General features: G+C 43.9%; 1 protein-coding gene across 2 annotated transcripts in view; it reads right to left on the reverse strand.

Annotated features, from left to right (window-relative positions):
* Window positions 1–18,473, reverse strand: part of EPHA7 (EPH receptor A7) — a 262,568-nt gene that overhangs the window by 16,270 nt on the left and 227,825 nt on the right. For both annotated transcript variants that reach the window (XM_084827132.1, XM_084827131.1), the window contains 4 exons: window positions 13,674–13,799; window positions 5,839–6,024; window positions 5,141–5,202; window positions 2,107–2,316 (listed from right to left, as the gene is read on the reverse strand). In XM_084827132.1, the coding sequence (XP_084683258.1) occupies window positions 2,107–2,316; window positions 5,141–5,202; window positions 5,839–6,024; window positions 13,674–13,799 (584 nt within the window). The remainder of the gene's footprint in view (window positions 1–2,106; window positions 2,317–5,140; window positions 5,203–5,838; window positions 6,025–13,673; window positions 13,800–18,473) is intronic.

Raw genomic sequence — 18,473 nt, forward strand, 5'->3', positions numbered from 1 at the left:
ACCTGTGCTATTCCTTGTTTTGTATTATATTATATTTTATTCTTTTAAATATTTGTATTGTATTTTATATTTTTAACAGTTCTAAGGCATTTTAGTTTTTTTAGTGTTGTACCCCACCTAGAAAACATGGGCTAGAACTGTAATAATAAATAAATAAACAAACAAACAAATAAATAATCTGCACATGATAGTGGATAGACACCTTACTTGATTTTCATCTTCTAGAAATATAAAAGAAGACTAAATCTGAGGAATTAAACTGTACCTATGTTTTCCATTTAAATTTTGGAAGATCTCACAAGAGTTCTACAAACTCTGTAGAAGTTTTGTTTCTACAGAGTCAAGCTATATGCTCTGTAGGATCATATGGTAAAGCTATTACTGGACTGCACCACTTCAATTCACTGCAATGAACACATGTTTAAACATTTTTTCTTTCTCCTGTACACTGAAAACTAAACTAGCATGTCTGGGAGAAGGTTGTAGTTTATCTTATCCTTGGCGTGCTAGTTTTCTGCAGTCCAGAAAGCATATGAAAATACAGGCAGCAGTTAGGGAGCTAGGCTGGTACCGTATTGTGCAGATGCCATAACATAGCACTTGGTCTTGGACAGCAGCCAGCAGTAATCAGCGCAGATGTGGGCCAATGACATTATCGACCTTCACTGAGCATCGCTGAACATTCTCCAGATGTTGTATTGTGCAGTGATGAGCTTCCCAACAAAATTTGCAAATAACAGGCATGTAATATCAATGTTCAATTCTCGTAATACTCATTTTTATTATGAGTCAGGCATCTTTACCCTGAAACTCTAGTTTATAATTAATAACAAGAAGTATTCCAATCCGATTCTCTCAATTTTGCGTCAGACATTGGCAAAGCTAGGAGCTGCTGTTGGCACATGATCAGAACTTGATTACTTTAACCTCTCATTCAGTCTCAATGAGAAGCTTTCTTTGCTTCTGATAGCCGGCATTCTAGTTCAGTGTTAGTATCCCTATTGCTTCAGGAGGTGACTGCAGGGTAGCTTCCCAATGCCAATATGCATGTCATCTACAATTCCCATTTTCATATCATCATGCCACTTCCCAGGATAAGGTTCTCCTACACATGTCTAAAAGAACTTTGGAGGTGTGTGGGTGGAGATTACATGCTGCTGTAGGCTGTTCCTAGAGGGGCAGCCACCCGCTGTCTGGTGACAAGACTTCCGCAGCTGCCTTGTCCACCTCCACATTCCAGCATTTGGACTTAAAACGCTCAACCGACAGGAGATTAGAAAATGCACTGTGGCCTGCACCCACACTACAGTTTCCAAGCGGCATTACAAGAATGTACAAGTGCCAAAACATTACAAGCTAATCTAGAATTCTCCAAGAAAAGCTGTTTTAAAAATAGCTTCCTTCCACCTAGCTTGTTCCTCCTCCCATCAGTTTCCTTTTGTTTCAAATGAGGGGCGTGTGTGTGTTCGTGTGTAGCTCCACCATATTATTACTCTTAATATAACCTCTCTCGGGAACAGACATTGTTATGACTGGCTGAAAATTCCTTTGTTTGAAAGATAGTTTCTTAGTAGTCCTGGATGGTGGAATGATTTTCCCTCGATGAAAGCTAATGTTTTGGAAAAGGAGATGTTTGAATGGAAAACCATCAGAGCTTAGGGAAGGCGAAACACCTGCCCCTCCAGCTAAGGGGAGGGGTGTGTGTGACAGAACAGGAGGCAGGGAGTTAGGAACACAGAGATAAAGAGAAAGAAGCAGAGTGAGAAAGAGGTCACAGTTGGCTGAAGGCTCCTTGGGTTGCAGTGTACCTTCCGCTTTGGATCCGATACCTTGTAGTTTTTGCTGCCTTGTAGGATTGTGCATGCTGCACATTTATGCTCTACTAGTAACTTGACATCTACACTATACAATTGTTCTACGTGCATGTTTCTAAAAGAGCAAATATCACCCAAAAAACTGAAAAAAGTCATAAATCTCTAGTACTCCCTCTTCTAAATTAAACCCAACACAGGTAGCACAGGCCTTGGAACCTCTCACCGCTCAGGAAGGTCAGGAGTGTGCAACGATATACTTGAATGGAATGTATCTTTTTGGGGTACAACTTACTGTTGTAGTGTAGACAGCTTCCGGGTCATCTTCTATAACTCTGGACAGGCCGAAGTCTGATACTTTACAAACAAGATTGCTGTTGACTAGAATGTTACGTGCTGCTAAGTCCCTATGCACATATCCCATATCAGCCAGGTATCTCATTCCTGCAGCAATTCCTCTCAACATCCCCACCAGCTGAATTACTGTAAATTGTCCATCATGTTTCTGAAGTAAGACAAAAGGAGATAAATACTTCTTGGCACAGTTGAGAGGGAAGAAATTAAACTTTTTTAATCTCCCTGTACTTTAGGGTCCACACAGGGCCTGATCTGTATATTCTACATCAGCCTCATGCACGACTCTCCTCCTACAGCCCACATGTAGGACTTCAGTGTCAATCAAGGCTTACACAAATTCATCTGCAGTCCCTCCCATGGAATCTGTCCACCACTTTTCTTTTTCTTTTTTGCAGCTGATGGAAATGTGCAGGCCTATTTGTATAGGATTGTTTAGGTATAAACCCTAGTTCACACTAAATGTCTCCACAAGGGTGGAGAAATGTGCAAGCCTTATGGTAAAATACACACGTTGGATCAACCAATATAGCGTCCATTAGCATTTTGGAAAGAAAGTGCATTTTGAGGGCAAAAGATGTCTATATTAAACAAGGTGCATGTGTGCATCCATCCATCCATCTACCCATGAATGATAGAAATATTTATTTATTTATTTATTAAATTTAAACACTCTGGGCGATGTACAATGTATAATAAAACAGTTTAAAACAATAAAATTCTACAATAAAAACATTTTCTAAAATACCCTAACCCACCCCAAATGCCTGCCTGAACAACCACGTTTTTAATGCACGGCGGAAGCTCATTAAAGAGGGGGCATGATGGAGTTCCCTAGGGAGGGAGTTCCACAGAGTGGGGGCCACCACAGAGAAGGCCCTCTCCCTTGTCCCCACCAGTCTAGCTGTCCTGGCTGATGGGACAGAGAGAAGGCCATCCGAGGCTGATCTTCTTAAGTGGCCTGCGCCTGTCTGGTGTTGCTGGAGATACTCCTTAAAATAGGCTGGGCCGGAACCATATAGGGTTTTAAAGGTCAAAACCAACACCTTGAATTTGGCCCGGAAAACAACTGGTAACCAGTGCAACTCCTTCAGCACTGGAGTGATGTGATCTCACCACTGGCTGCCTTTAATCAGGCGAGCTGCCGTGTTCTGTACCAGCTGCAGCTTCCGAACCGCCTTCAAGGGTAACCCCACGTAGAGCGCATTACAGTAGTCTAAATGAGAGGAGACCAGGGCATGTACTACCGATGGGAGCAGATAGTCGGGAAGGAAGGGGCGCAGCCGCCATATCAGATGGAGTTGATACAGTGCTGTCTAGCTCACAGCTGACACCTGAGCCTCGTGGACAGCTGGGAGTCCAAAATGACCCCCAGGCTGCGGACCTGGTCTTTCAAGGGTAGCCATACCCCAGTCAACATCAGGTCAACATCCCCCAGCCTCCTGTCTCCCACCAAAAGTACCTCGGTCTTGTCAGGGTTCAGCTTCAGCTTATTCCTCCCCATCCAGCCACTCACCGTCTCCAGACATTTAGACAGGGATTCTACGGCCAACCTTGGTGAAGATTTGAATGAGAGGTAGAGCTGCGTGTCATCCGCATACTGATGACACCGCACCCCAAACTTCCTGATGATGGCCCCCAGCGGCTTCACATAGATGTTAAATAGCATCGGGGAGAGGATGGAACCCTGTGGCACCCCACAAGTGAGTGGCCACGGGTCCGAAACCTCCTCTCCCAGTGCTACCCTCTGGTACCTGCCGGAGAGGAAGGACCGGAACTGCCGCAATACGGTGTCTCCAATGCCCAACCCCTCCAGGCACTCCAGAAGAATACTGTGGTCAACGGTATCAAAAGCCGCTGAGAGGTCGAGGAGAACAAGGAAGGAGCATTCACCCCTATCCAGAGCCCTCCTCATATCATCCACCAAGGCGACCATGGTTATGCAAACCTGTAGAACTGTCTAAAAGTAGAAATAGACAGCTTGTATGTGCAACAAAATATGGGGGCACGGAAGGGCAGGAAATTCTACGTTTTTTTAAAAAATCAGGGTTGGGCAACGTTGGGGTCTCTGGCGGCCAATTTCACCGCTCCCCCCCGATACTCGAATCCCTGCTGTGTGCTTGTGCTTTGCTGGGCTGTAGCTAAAGATTGTCTCATATTTGACAACCAAATATGTGTATGTCCCCTTTCCCATATTCACACTCCATGCGGTATGGGACCGGAAGCTGCTTCTCCATGGTGGAGTCCCATGATGCTAGGAATATTCCAATTATAGGGGCAGGGCTGATCATGTGGAAAAGATCCACAAAACCAACCCCATTCACTTACTCACACATGCACATGCGCACACCCACTTACTTACACAATGTAATGGGATCACATTACAGGGAAGCAGGAGATGGAAGAATACAGGGAAAATACACTATGCTACCAATACTTTGGGATCCATGCAGTACATTTAGCCTACAGATCCTAACATAGTTATTGCTCTTTTTGGCCTTGGTAGTGTCTTGCAAGTTGTCTACTAAAAATGGTAAATTGACACAAAAAGTTGTTAACACTCCTTTAGCTTATGCTAATGTAGAGACTTTTTTTAAAAAAAGTGTTTCCTTCATTTCTGAATTACTGCTGCACTTAATTTAAGGGATCTTTCTTTTCTACAATACTGAAAAGATACAAATGTGATGACACATATTGCATGTGTTCCTGCAATATGGCTTCAGGTCTCAGTCTATGATGGTAATCAAAACCACAATATCTGTCCCACATTGGATCACTTAGATGGCCAAAAATGTTTTTGTTTGATCCCGTCTGGTCTTCTAATTTCTAATCTGATTTTACTGAGACCATTCAGAGATCTCTTAATGTTTGGCGTGTTCTCATTTTACACTGAAAATGTTTTATTATGCTAAATTGGTAGCATATATATTTTATTTTTGAAGTGCTATATATGTTTCCCTCCGGCACTCACTCACCCTGAGAAATGCATCCAGTGCTCCATTCTCCATGTATTCTATTACAATCATTACTGGTTTTCCTAAAAAATAGAAGAAGAAGAAGAAGAAGAAGAAGAAGAAGAAGAAGAAGAAGAAGAAGAAGAAAAGGGAAAAGAAAGAAAAAGAAAAAAGGAGGCACACTTTGTTTAAAGAACTCATAATCTGAACACAGTAGCTCCCCACATTCCTGATAAAACATATGTTGTTCCTTTGAAGGGCTGAACGGCTGAGGCATGAATGCTCTTGAAGCTCCCAACACAGTTACCAAGATCTAATAAGTCCTTAAATGTCTGTGTGCAGAATATGGTCATGATTCGCAAAATTAAACCATACAAATCAAAATGTCAGTGTGTTCTGCTGACTCCTGCTGTGTGAGTAGGTCTCTGGGAAAATGACACTTCACTTCAGATAATAACAAAGGACATAAGAAATCTTATCTTCCTACACAGTATCTGAGGCAAAATGGACCTAGGGAAAAGATATATTGCAAAGTTCATCTTTTCAGCATGCATGAATCTTATTTTCTCAAGTTGTAGCATAAACTAAACATTGCTTTAGTTAGTTACGCATCAAGAGAAAAATCCATTAATCTACAGAGTACATCTACTTCTTTTGAATCATAGCAATGTTCAACCATTTAGAATGTTGTCTGAAGGTCAAATCTGATATCTACTTACCTCTGGTAACAACCCCTTCTAAATGAACAACATTGGGGTGGTCAAATTGTCCCATGATGCTTGCTTCACAAAGAAAATCCCTCCTTTGTTTTTCAGTATAGCCCACTTTTAAGGTTTTAATGGCCACTGCAACATCTCTTTTGCCTGGAAGCTTTAGGCGCCCACTGCATACTTCACCAAACTCTCCTGAAATGGAAAACATGTTGCTTGCTAAGGAACTACTGTAGTTCAGGCTGTTATAAGCCCAGAATCCAATCCTATATATTACTACAAAAACTGCGTGCTCCCATGCCAGATGTGAATCAAATCAACAAGGTCCACTAGGCCACCCCATCTGGTCCGCAGAAGCCCTGGGCAAGGCCCTCTCCACTCTGAGAAAGGAGATGGGGCAGAACAGCAACTGTGCCACAGCCTTGAGGAGCAACTCAAGGTTGCAGATCACTTGGCTTCGTTCCTCCCTCACCTTCCCTGACTGGTGAAGGGGCAGTGTGAACTCACTCAGGACCCAGCTGGTGCGTCATGGAGCACCTAGGTCTGCTTCAGTCCTCCTTCCCCTTCTCCTGATTCTAGAAAGTGAGGGAGAAGCAAAGCCGACTGTGCACTCAGTAGGGATGTCAGAGAATTCCGCCACGGATGTCAGTGAGTCCGAGTGCCGGTGCATTCGGCCCCCCGAAATCGGTGGCGGAATGAAGCCCCCCGCCCCCCACCCTGCGAAAGGCATGTGAAACGGGACATCTACCTGCTGCCGTTCATGCTGCTTTGTGAATGGTGGCTGCGTCCGCGGCTGCCATTTGCGTCTTCATTATAGCTGTAATAGGCTACGTAAATACTTACGTAGCCTATCATGGCTAACGCAGGGATGCCATTTGCATAAGTATTTACGTAGCCTATCACGGCAAAAAAAGGGAATGCAAATGGTGGCAGCTACGGTGGCCGCAATTTGCGTACCCTTTTTTTTGGCCATGATAGGCTACGTAAATATTTATGTAGTCTATCACAGCAAAATACAGGGGCGCAAATGGCGGCGGCTATGGCAGCCGCCATTTTTGTCCCTGTGCAGGCTGCCCAGGGGCTGGAAGTCCGGCTGCGGGCGGCCCCGGCCAGCGGCTCTGCGGAATCGCCGCAGAGTGGAGCCGGCCGGAGAGAATTTCGGGGGGAGGGACAGAACTCCTCCCCTCCACCACGAATGTCACCCTTCGAAAAGGTAAGTGACTTTCGTACATCCCTAGCACTCAGACGGTGCCTGGAGAAGTTACTCAGCAGGTGCCGGGAAGGTGAGGGAGAAGTGAAGCTGGCTGTGCATTCATCCAACACCTGGAGAAGCTGCTCCTCCAGGCGCCAGCTGAGCTGAGTCCCCTTCTCCATGGAGCTATTGGACTGGAAACAAAGCCCCACGAGGAGAGACTGAAAGAACTGGGCATGTTTAGCCTTGAGAAGAGAAGACTGAGGGGAGATATGATAGCGCTCTTCAAGTACTTGAAAGGTTGTAACCGAGAGGAAGTCCAGGATGTCTTCTCGATCATCCCAGAGTGCAGGACACGGAATAATGGGCTCAAGTGACAGGAAGCCAGATTCCAGCTGAACATCAGGAAAAACCTCCTGACTGTTAGAGCAACACGACAATAAAACCAGCTACCTAGGGAGGTGGTGTGCTCTCCCACACTGGAGGCATTCAAGACGAGGCTGGAGAGCCATGTGTCAGGGACGCTTTGACTTGGATTCCTGCACTGAGCAGGCGGTTGGACTCGATGGTCTTATAGGCCTCTTCCAACCCTACTATTCTATGATTCTGTATAGAGAAAGGGGAGAGAACCTCTCTGTGCATAGAGGTATTTATCTAGGCCTCTCTGTCACAGAGAAAGGGAAAATGGTCAGGATGTCAGAGGGCAGAGCTTCAGGGTGAGGAGCTTTGGGAGGGATGGATCTGCCCCCTGACATCTTCTAGCCCATTGAAACTGTCCTCTGTGGCAATCCAGCCCTCACGGTCAATCTGACTTGCTACCCCTGGCATAACCCAATTAAAGTTAAGCACCTTGCAGCTGCAATCTTATACAAATGATTCTAATTATACGCAATAGGAATTACTTCCAAGTAGACATGGAAAGGATTGCACTGTAAAAGTTCCAGTGATTTCAATGGAAAATATTTAAGCAAGTGCGTTGTTAGCATTGCCCACTGAAATCAAAGGAATATTGAAGTACTTAACTCTGGCATTCTCAGGTCCAAAATGATCACATTTTAACCTATTCTGCATCAAACTGGGAAAGCTATAAAAACCTTAGGCATGCACCTAACAGAGACAATGGTGCAGACAGATAGCAATGGCTGTGCATAATAGGTGGTATCATGAACATGTCAGCAGAAAAAGAAGAAAATTACGGTGCCCTCATCAAACATGCACATCAACCCTTCAAAGAACTGAAAGCTTTTACTCCACAGCCGATTGCACCACAATAGCAGAGGAATATTTTGATGCACTTGTCTGTCAGCCACTTATACAGATATTCTATACTTTTATATTTGATGTAGAAATGTGTCAGATATTTCTTTTTGCCTTTCTCAGCCCACTGCAACTGGGCCACTTCACTCTGTATCTTCTTTGGTAAAAATGATCCCTGAACTGAACCATAAATAAGCCCAGTACCATAAATAAGACCAGTACCAGCACCATCAAAGGCACCGGTACTTCTAGATTTGCCTTCTGTTTGCCATGTTGTTCCGAGTTTATTGTCATTAAACCAATTGGAAAATTAATTCTGTTCTGAAAAACCCAGCTGAATTAGAATTTAGGTCAGTTTTCACGAGACAAGGCAGCATTCATCCAACACCTGGAGAAGCTTCAAGGTTGTTGCCCCATACGGCCTCCAGCTGCTTTAGCCCTGCACCCTCACCTATGCTCTCAGCTAAGGTGTAAGCCAGTGAGCGCTTGCTGTGATTTGAGGATTTTACGTAATCTTCGCCTACCAAGGAGGTATCGTTTACTATTGACTACAGATGGGCAAGCTCATGTCAGATTGGCTCAGAAATGATCCAAGCCATTCCCCCCGCTCCTCCAAATTGGGAAGTCTTGTGGTTGATTTCCAAAGCAATTTAAATTTGCTAACTTTTCTCAAGGGCAGCCCATTCAAAGCCCTAGAAACATGTTTGCATTTTTTTGTACAGGGGGCTGGTTTGAAGAGCTTCCCCTGTCAAACTGCTGGTTGTGGGCAAAAACGAACCCTCCATTGGTTACCCTTGTCTCAGCCTTCCCAGCTGCGGTCCTGCAAAGCAACAGTGGAAAAGGCCTCTATGTCTGCTGTGTCCATGGATAGTCCAACTCACATGGGAGGTTTACCTGCATGGTGAAAGGGAGGTGTTTGTTTCACTTCTCCACATGCTATCATAGCTAGGGATGTTGTGGGAATCTGAGAGGGTGGTGGAGTCTGGAGGACCCCCAGCCCCTACCCCCGCTCAGCCTCCTGGACCTCATTCGCAGAGCTGCCACACTTACTGGGTCACTTGCTGAGCCACTGCACGGTCTACAAGTGCCCGGTGGCCACCCACCCCCTTGTCGAGCCACCATTTTGCGAAAAAAATGGCAGCTTGGATTTTCCCGTAAATGTAATGTTACATAAATGGCCTCTTTATGGGCACCATTTATGCAACGTTACATTTATAGAAAAAACCGAGCCACCGTTTTTTTCACAAAATGGCGGCTCACTGAGGGGTCGGGTGGCCACTGGACACTTGCAGACTGTGCAGCAGTTCATGCAGGGAACCTAACAGAGGCAGACGGCCGACAAAGACTGAACAAGTGCTCAGCAGTGAGGATGGAGGTGAGCCTGTCCATCCCTAATTATACTCTGGCCTTTGTTGAATGTATGTACCAGGGCTTAAAGGTTCAGATTCTTAGCATCTTTTACATCCTGAGCCTTCTTTTACTTGCTGCACCTGCACATAAGCACTTAGGATGAGGAGTTCAAAGTGTGGCTTTAGCATGCTGGCACTGTAGGCAGATATCCTTGTTGAAATTTCGACTGGTGCATCAAGTAACTCCACTAATTTCAATGGACAGACCATACATTAAGAGAGTATTCTTTATCAGGTAGTGCACCAAATTTTGTGTTAGTTAAGTGCATCATTCATGTTTTCTCAGGCTGCAATCCTATACATATTGCGCGAGTTCTCACACCACGCTAAGCCACCCTGACAGTAAGCCAAGGTGGATGGGTGGCTTATTTATTACTCCCAACAGACCATTGCCTACTCAGTGGCTTGCAGCTTGCCCTGGCTTATTTCTCCCTCAGTCCCTTTCAGTCCTCCTGGGTGCTGCCAGGAGATTTGCAGCAGAAATCCTCATTTCCCTGTTCCCTACATCAGCACCCTTTCTGTAATTGGTCCATTGGGATTGCTGGCTCACAAGGGAAACTCCCCCCCCTCCCCGGCACCAGATAGCCAAAGGTATTTAGGTTTCTGAGCTGTTATGTACACAGGAATGTGTTTGCAAACGTGTGTGTGTGTGTGTGTGTGTCTCTCTCTCTCTCTCTTTATATATATATATATATATATATATATATATATATATATGGGGTCTTACGCAAGCGCGCAGGATTGCAAGACTGCCTGTCCGCTACTGAGTCCAGCACAGCCATATCCCCCTCATGTCAATGTCCTTGTCAATTTCATCCTCCAGTTGGCACTTCCATTGCTAGCAAACACCTTTTTTAAAGGTTACTTCACATTGTGAAGCACCCACCCCTAAAGCTCCTTCTCCCCGCAGCCACCAGCCAATTTCAGCTCTCCCATCTTGCTTCTCACTTCCCTTCACTGTCTCCATTGCTAGCTGTCAGATGTACATGAGGGCTACAGAGCAGTGAGTGGGATCATTAACCATATGCAAATTTCAAGGCAGAGTTGGACTGACTTGTGTAAGGATAAGCAAATTTCAAGGCAGATGAATGAGGCGGATTGCTCAAAATTTGCACATTTAATGGCACAGCAGTAAAACAGAGGAGGAAACGATGCAAATTTCAAGGCAGAGCAGAAAACTGAGGGGGAAATTATGCAAAATTCCTTGCAGTTAAAAAAAAAAAAAAGCGAACATGTTTGGGACACTCTCTGGTGTCCTTTCTTCAAGATTTCTATGAAAAAAATAAAAATAAAAATCCACCCGGAGGTAGAGGGAACTGAAAGGATGAGGGAGAATGGTGGCAGAACTAGCAAGATTGCAAAGAGCGACAGGGGGTTTGCTGCTCTTGTTGGGTGGCTCTCTAGCCATTCCTGACAACCAACAATAAAAATATCCTGCCAGGTTCAGAGATCACAAGTCACCCCGAGAACAAGCCATTCTAAAGAATCCCACTACAAGCCATGAGTCCCCAGCGTGGTTTATTTGTGAAAAATAACCCATGACAGGAAAACTGCTCTGGGTTCAAACATCATGCTAAGCTAGGGATAGGTGGATTCCCTACCTTCCGGTCCATGGGGAATCCGCCCGCAGGGGGGAGGCAATCCGTTCCTCCCCCAGCCAGCCAGCTCCGAAGCGCCAGCGATACAGCCGCCATGCCGTATCGCTGGCTGAAGGGGACTGACTGCGGACGCCAATAACGTCCAGGACGCCATTTGCGGCCATAAAGGCCTTAGGTTAAGGTAAATGCAGCCGTAAATGGCTGCATTTAGCTTAAACTAAGGCCTTTATGGCCGCAAATGGCATCCTGGACGCCATTTGCGGCCATGCTTTTCATTCATGCGATAGGCTATGCAAATATTTGCATAGCCTATCACATGAAAAAAACAGGGCCGCAAACGGCATCCAGGATGCCATTTGCGTCCCTGTTTTACGGGATAGGCTATGCAAATATTTGCATAGTATATCCCATGAATGAAAAGCACGGACGCAAATGGCGTCGTAATTTGCGGCCGTAAAGGCCTTAGTTTAAGATAAATGCAGCCATTTACGGCTGCATTTACCTTAAACTAAGGCCTTTATGGCCGCAAATGGTGTCCTGGACGTTATTGGCGTCCGCAGTCAGTCCCCTTCAGCCAGCGATACGGCATGGCGGCTGTATTGCTGGAAATCTAGATCCAGAGGATCCGGCTGAAGAGTCGTCTGCGGGGAGGTGGAGGTAAATGTGCCGTTCTGCCATCGATTCCGGGAGTTCGTAGCGGAATTCAGTGGAGTTCGTAGCGGAATTCTCCACCTTCCCTATGCTAAGCCACCCTGCAACCACCCACAATAACAACCCACCATGGCTTAGTGTGACATGTGAACCAGGTCACTGATTTGGGAATAAGCCCCATTGAACTAGGGATGGCAGAGAATTTCTCCACGAATCTCTGGATTCGGCCCCCCGAAATTGGTGGTGAAATTCTCCACCCCCCGCCCCCCCCCGGGATGGGATTTACCTCCTTCGAATGTCCCTCTCGGCGGCGGGTCCCGGCGGCGTTTCGGCGGCGGCCGGTCTTCCGACCGGCTGCTGCCACCGCCATTACAAAGTAAAGTAAAAAAAAAAAAACACATGATAGGCTATGTAACGATTTACGTAGCCTATCACGGCTAGATTTTCAAAGCCACGGGCGACGCCATTTGCGTACGCACTTTTTTTTTCTTTCAAAGTCACCCGTGATAGGCTACGTAAAGATTTACGTAGCCTATCATGGCTGACTTTGAAAATCTAGCCGTGATAGGCTACGTAAATCGTTACGTAGCCTATCACGTGTTGTTGTTGTTTTTTTTACTTTACTTTTTTTATTTCGTGGCCGGGGAGATGGGGCGCTCCCCCCCCCGGCCTGAATTTTGGCAGCGAGGGATGGGGCGCTTCCCCCACGCCAAGAGCTTCGGGGGGAGAACCGAAGCGCCTCCCCCCCACTGCGAAGCAAGCTGCGGGACCAGGTAAGGGACTTTCGTCCATCCTTACATTGAACTGACTAGAAATTATTTCCATGTAAACATGCATTGGATTGATATGTATGTGTTTATATTTGCTTCTTACTGTAGTGATTTCCACCTTTTTTTAAAAAAAATTAAGAACCGTTGTGCATACTTTACAGCACTTGTCACACTGTTGTAAGGATGATTTAAAGAAAAATAGGACTCTAAAAGCACAGCATAAAACAACAGGAAATCACAGAATGTTTCCTCCAGGAGCCACAGGTATTTGATATTTTTCTTGCCCATGGATACTTAATTTCACTACATGAACTAGTGTAATAAAAATGTCATGTATCTTATTAAAGCAAACAAATGGAAACAGGTTTCCAGAGCACAAACCCCACTGCCTAAGTATGTGGAAAAAGGAAGAAAAGCAATGTAATGACGGTACAATTACCATCACTCACAAATGCCAAGACAAGGACTTCTTGTAGCAATGAAATACGTTAAAATGGCACAAAAATAGTCCCTACAAAACGCTTGCTCTATAAAAACAACTCTTAGTTATAACAAACCTGATCTAACTTTGCGGGTTGATCCTTTACGCATACACATAAGTAAGCCTGCCATTGGAGTTTAACAGAAATATTTACACAACTGTATTGAGTTCAGGATTTGAACTCAAACACACTTCCTTCTCTTAACCATGTGTAAGAAGGAATAAAACTATTTACATTTGTAAAGTGCAGTAACTTTTTAATCTTCCTAAGTGGAAATAGACACACACATGTTTGGGACCACTGGGTTGTTTGTTTGTTTATTTATTTAACATTTATGAGCAAGTGAAGATTCATTGCTTCTAACCATGCTGGTACAGGCAAAAAGCTTCATGCGCAAGATATAATTATTTGCCTGTCATCATGATGTATGAGTTTCGATCCTGGCTAAATGGAAGAATTGTATAAGGAAGCCACAGCCAGCTTACCTGCACCAATCACACGCTCTATTTTAATACAGGAGGCATCTAACTCCTTGGCGAATTGATGGACAGCTCTATTTGGATCCTCGTAGGTTTCAGGGTCAATGTAGGTTTTGGTGCCTGGAAATTTAACTGTAATGATGTAAGAAAGCATGACTGTGATGAAGCAAAGCACTTACTGTGCAGCCAGCCCCGGAACTTCACTATGCAGAATGCTCCCTAGATCAGTAAAGCCCCCACCAAACCAGGAGTGCTTCCAAATGGATGGCTCCTAGTGTTACCAATCAAAAGACACTGTGAAGCTATTTCTAATTCCCTCCTTAACAGTTTTTCTGTGGTAAGAAAAAGGATGAAAGAAGCAGGGTGGGAAAATCCCTGGAGGATTACAAATGGAAGATGTTGTTGTCTGGACCTCATGTAGAATTCCATGAATGAGACAGGGCAATTGCATAATAAAAGACTCATCTGGAAGCACCCCAGTTGAATAAGGCAATCTGGTATTTCTCAGGACACATTTCCTTGCTTTCATAGTCTGGAATCAGTTTATAGGATGACCAGTTTGATGAGGAATAAATAATGAAGGTCCCAGCTTCTTCCTTTCTCAGGTTAGATTGTGAGCAAGATCTGCTGTCATAGTAACCACTCACTCTGCACTTCCATTTCTTCTAGGCTGGCAACTAGGAGGGCCAGCTGATGGTACTGATTTGGCCCTGGAAGTTACAGTTGCTGATTGCTACCTTATGTTGTTCATAGCTCTGCCTCAATGGGACCACTGTTTCTAACCATACCCTTGTTTGAGTATCTGTACTTCATCAGCTTTCTGAATATCCAAGAAACTAAGCACCAAAAAAACATACATATATTCATGTACTCTAAACAGGATGTGAGTATTAAGGAGATGGTATTTTTTCTGACAAATAGTCTGTATTTGTCTCTGACAAGTAAGACCTTCAGCAATGTATTGGGCTTTGGAATGTCTCTGTCTTGCTTTATTATTGACTTGAGCCACATATCAGTCATATCTTCTGAAACTGTGAGTGTACTGATGAATAGGGAAATGTGCAAACCACTACTGCAGGGAATCGATGCAAGCCTCCCCATCTGTCAAACCCCAGAATTTAGGCATGGACAAATCTGTTAATTTCGGTTTCTCTCAGTTTTTCATTTTTCCCATCTTAAGTTCGTTCTGTCTTGTCCTTTTTTAAAAAGTCTGCATAAAAATTACTATCCATGTTTGTGTGCATTTTCCTAAATTTTTGTTCATTTCCTAAAAATGTTCATCTTATTTTTTTGTCTAATATATACAACTTGGCCATATTTAAGCACATTTTATTAATATAATGTTGTTTTGTGCATTTTCCCACTAATATATGCTTATTTGTGTGTGTATTTCCCCCCAATGTACCACTTTTTGTATGCACTTTTTCCTACTATACACATCTTTTTATGCATTTTTGTTCAGAGATTTACCTCATTTCAGATTTACTTCTCATTCTGAGAAGTACAAATACTGAAAGCTAACTGCATTCTGGTTCATATATTGATCTGGGAAGTGTGAATTTGGCAAGTTCTGAATGGAATTCTCCTAACCTTACCAGATGTACACATTAGTCTGATCAGAAGTTGGATTGCCATAAATGTATCTAGGGAAGGGGGGGGGGTGTACGTTGTTTCTTCATAAACTGCTTACTTCCAAGTACTATTGTATTTTGGGGACAAAAATAGAATGTGAGAAACAGTGCTAAAAGGAATGTTCTGTCCTAAGGCTCCTTCACACTGGGCTTTTATCCTGCAATTGACATCGCTCCTTCATGGACATTTGTGGGCTCTTTACATGATGCAGTGACCCTGCCGTGACCCTCCAGGGCATCTTCTGCACTAAATGCCCTTTGCTCCGTTTTTAAATAGATCGCAGATAATGAGATATCAAATTACACCATTGTTTTCTGCTTCAGTTTCCTCCATCAAAAGAGTTAAAGCGGCAAGAAGAGGAGCGAGATCAATGAAAGATCATGGAAGACTCAGCTATGGGGGGAAGGGGAGGGGAAGGGGAGCGCGTGTAAAAGGAAAGGAGGCAGTTGTGATCCTGCATTTAAAACAGAAGCAGAAAGCCCTGTTTTAAATGAAGGATTTTAGGCTGGTGTAGAAATGCCCCTAGACAACACACTGACCAGATCACCAAGGCTCAGGACAAATAAGAAGCTGTTCTGAGAGACAGATTCCATCACTTTCCAGAAAGCTCTTAATGAAATAGTCATGTACAACATGTTAAGCAGGTATTACATGCATTACAACTGCAGCAACTGTGTTTTGTCAAAATAATGCTATGGGAAAGCAATGCTAGTGATATGGAGGTCATACTCTGAGCTGAATGGGCATACAGATCTTCCCCAGAGGTCAATTTTGCTGCACTGCACTTTCAATAGGTCTGGTGCTAATCATAATGATAATGGCTCAGCTTCTGGAGCTGATAAGTGCTCATTTTTTATTTACGTCCAGAACCAGAAGAGAAAACAATAGCTTAACCTCTATATTGTGCTTCCAAGCAAGCAGATGGAGAATGAGCCATCTTCTTGTGCTTGTGATAAGGGGCCTGGATTGGAGGTAACCTTGTGAATCTCAAATGAGTCTCTGATGGTACTTTATTCAAGCTGTCATAAAACATTTTGACAGGCCAAAGCTTTCTTGGCATGCTAACATGAAGTAATGCTGCCTCAGATTCAAAGACATTGTTAAAAGAAAATGGTAGGAGGAAACAAAATGTAAATTGGAATTGGTTGACTAAACTCTTACAGTGTGTTTATACCTTTAAAAATGTAGCACTTGGGGTTATTGAAAGTTGAGGGCAATTGAAAGGGAAGACTGGACATTGCTCTGGGAGCTAGTTAAAAGGCTGCTGTTTCAGGTTACTGTGAAAATCCAGTCTAATATTTTAGCATATAAGTCAACTGCCTTGATATCACAGGAACAAAAGGATGCAAAATTGGAAATGGCTGGTGACTACAGCATGGTGTTTAATTTCTCCCTGGAAACAATGATCATATCAGATTAAATACTTTGCTTTCTATCTAAAGGTTCTGAAAAAATAGTGTGATAAAAAGGAAAAATCATAAGACTTTTTGGTAGGTTTCATGGTAGGTAATCTTTTCTGACAGATTTTAAACTTCCCTCGATATTGGATAACTAGATTTCTTGAAAGGAATACAATGAAGGAATGAAATGTTATTTTCAATTTCAGTTTCTGACTATTAAGGCTAGGCTGTTAACCTATTTACATTTTCCCTGAAACATATCATCTAAAAATAGTGCATGCTGGGGAAAGGCATTCTTCAGCTAGCACTTTCCCTTTCCCTATAGACACATGTAAAAGGAAAAACAATTAATTTCATTTCCTTCTCAGACATTACCCGGCAGGGAATGTTTAAAAGAACTTTAAAGGTATTTCAAAGATGTGAAGATTCTCGCTATAACTAAAATGAGTTAGTTACAAAGTTAGTTAGTTTTGTAATGTTACAAAAGCTCTCACTCCCTCAGAGCAGCTCCATTTCTATAGTGGGATATTTGCAACTGCTTTATTTTTAAAACAAGCAACATTCATAATGTGATAATCCTGATTCCCATTACAATTTTCTATTTGTTCTGCAAGGCTAGACTAAACCTGGAATGCTTTCAATCTGTACTTGAATGGAATGGATAGAATCCAAGTAGTTTCCTCCATGGATCGAAGGCTTCTGTCAGTGGAACAGGGAGGGGCATGACTCTCAGCAATTCTCTTTCCCCCTCCAATCCTCCCCCCCTCCCCGGCATCTTCTCTAGATGTACACCAATCCTCCAGAGCATAGTTTTAGAGGTGGTGGTGGTGGTAGTGCAGAGGCTGCATGGAGGAAAGCAACTGCTGAAAGTCATCACCCTCACCATTCCATTGGCCTTCTATCAATGAAGGAAACTAACTGGATTCCACCCAGTGATTTAAGTACTGGCATGTTTAAACTCAGGGAAAATGGATGAACCCAGGCTGCTTTTATTTCTGAGAGTAAGAAAGGTCAATCATAACTCTTGACTTGACATTGAACCGAGTCTCTGAATAATATTACTCAATACTAAACACTGAGGAACCACTAGAATAAAACTTCCATGGCTAGTACTTTTATGCTACTTAGAGAGCAAGCCTATGGGCCACTAGACATGGTTAGGAGGGCCGTAAGATATTGTGGTTTATGGGAACCGAGGTCAGAGCCAGTGTTCTGACTGCGGTTGCCAGGAACTGTGCTCCCCGTTCCTGCCACCTTGTAGGTGGCGTAGTTCTCGCCAGGCTCCGCGCATGGGACATGGAGAGGGTGAAAAGGGGGCAGAAGCTGCTTTATGCAGCTTCCTATGCACCATGAAGCCCCCCTCCTGCTCTGAACCCCCCTGCTAGACAGCCAAAATCAGCTGTCTAGCCACAAAAGCAGGGTGGCTGGAGCACGGAAGAGAGCCCTTCAGTGACAGGATGGCTTCTGTCACTGTCAGGGTCACCAATTGGATACCACCCTACATCAAGAAGGCTGTATTTAGCCTCATGAGAACTTTCCCTTGAGTGTATTGAATGGCTTTCCTGTTATGTTGGGATATGGCATTGTATGAAACCTGACACTGGTATTATCAGTCAATCAGATTCTCAGATGCACTACATTTCATTGGATGATTCAGTCATTTTGTTCAGTGAGCAACAATGAAAAGCTTTGATTCATGACACCCAGGTCATAAGTGAATTATTATGAACTTTACAGTAAAACTTTCTTACCACTAACTATAAGTAAGGGAGGA

The sequence above is a fragment of the Heloderma suspectum genome, chromosome 1, assembly GCF_057233095.1.
Source record: "Heloderma suspectum isolate Gila_16-S chromosome 1, 16-S_ref, whole genome shotgun sequence".
NCBI classification, from domain to species: Eukaryota; Metazoa; Chordata; class Lepidosauria; order Squamata; family Helodermatidae; genus Heloderma; species Heloderma suspectum.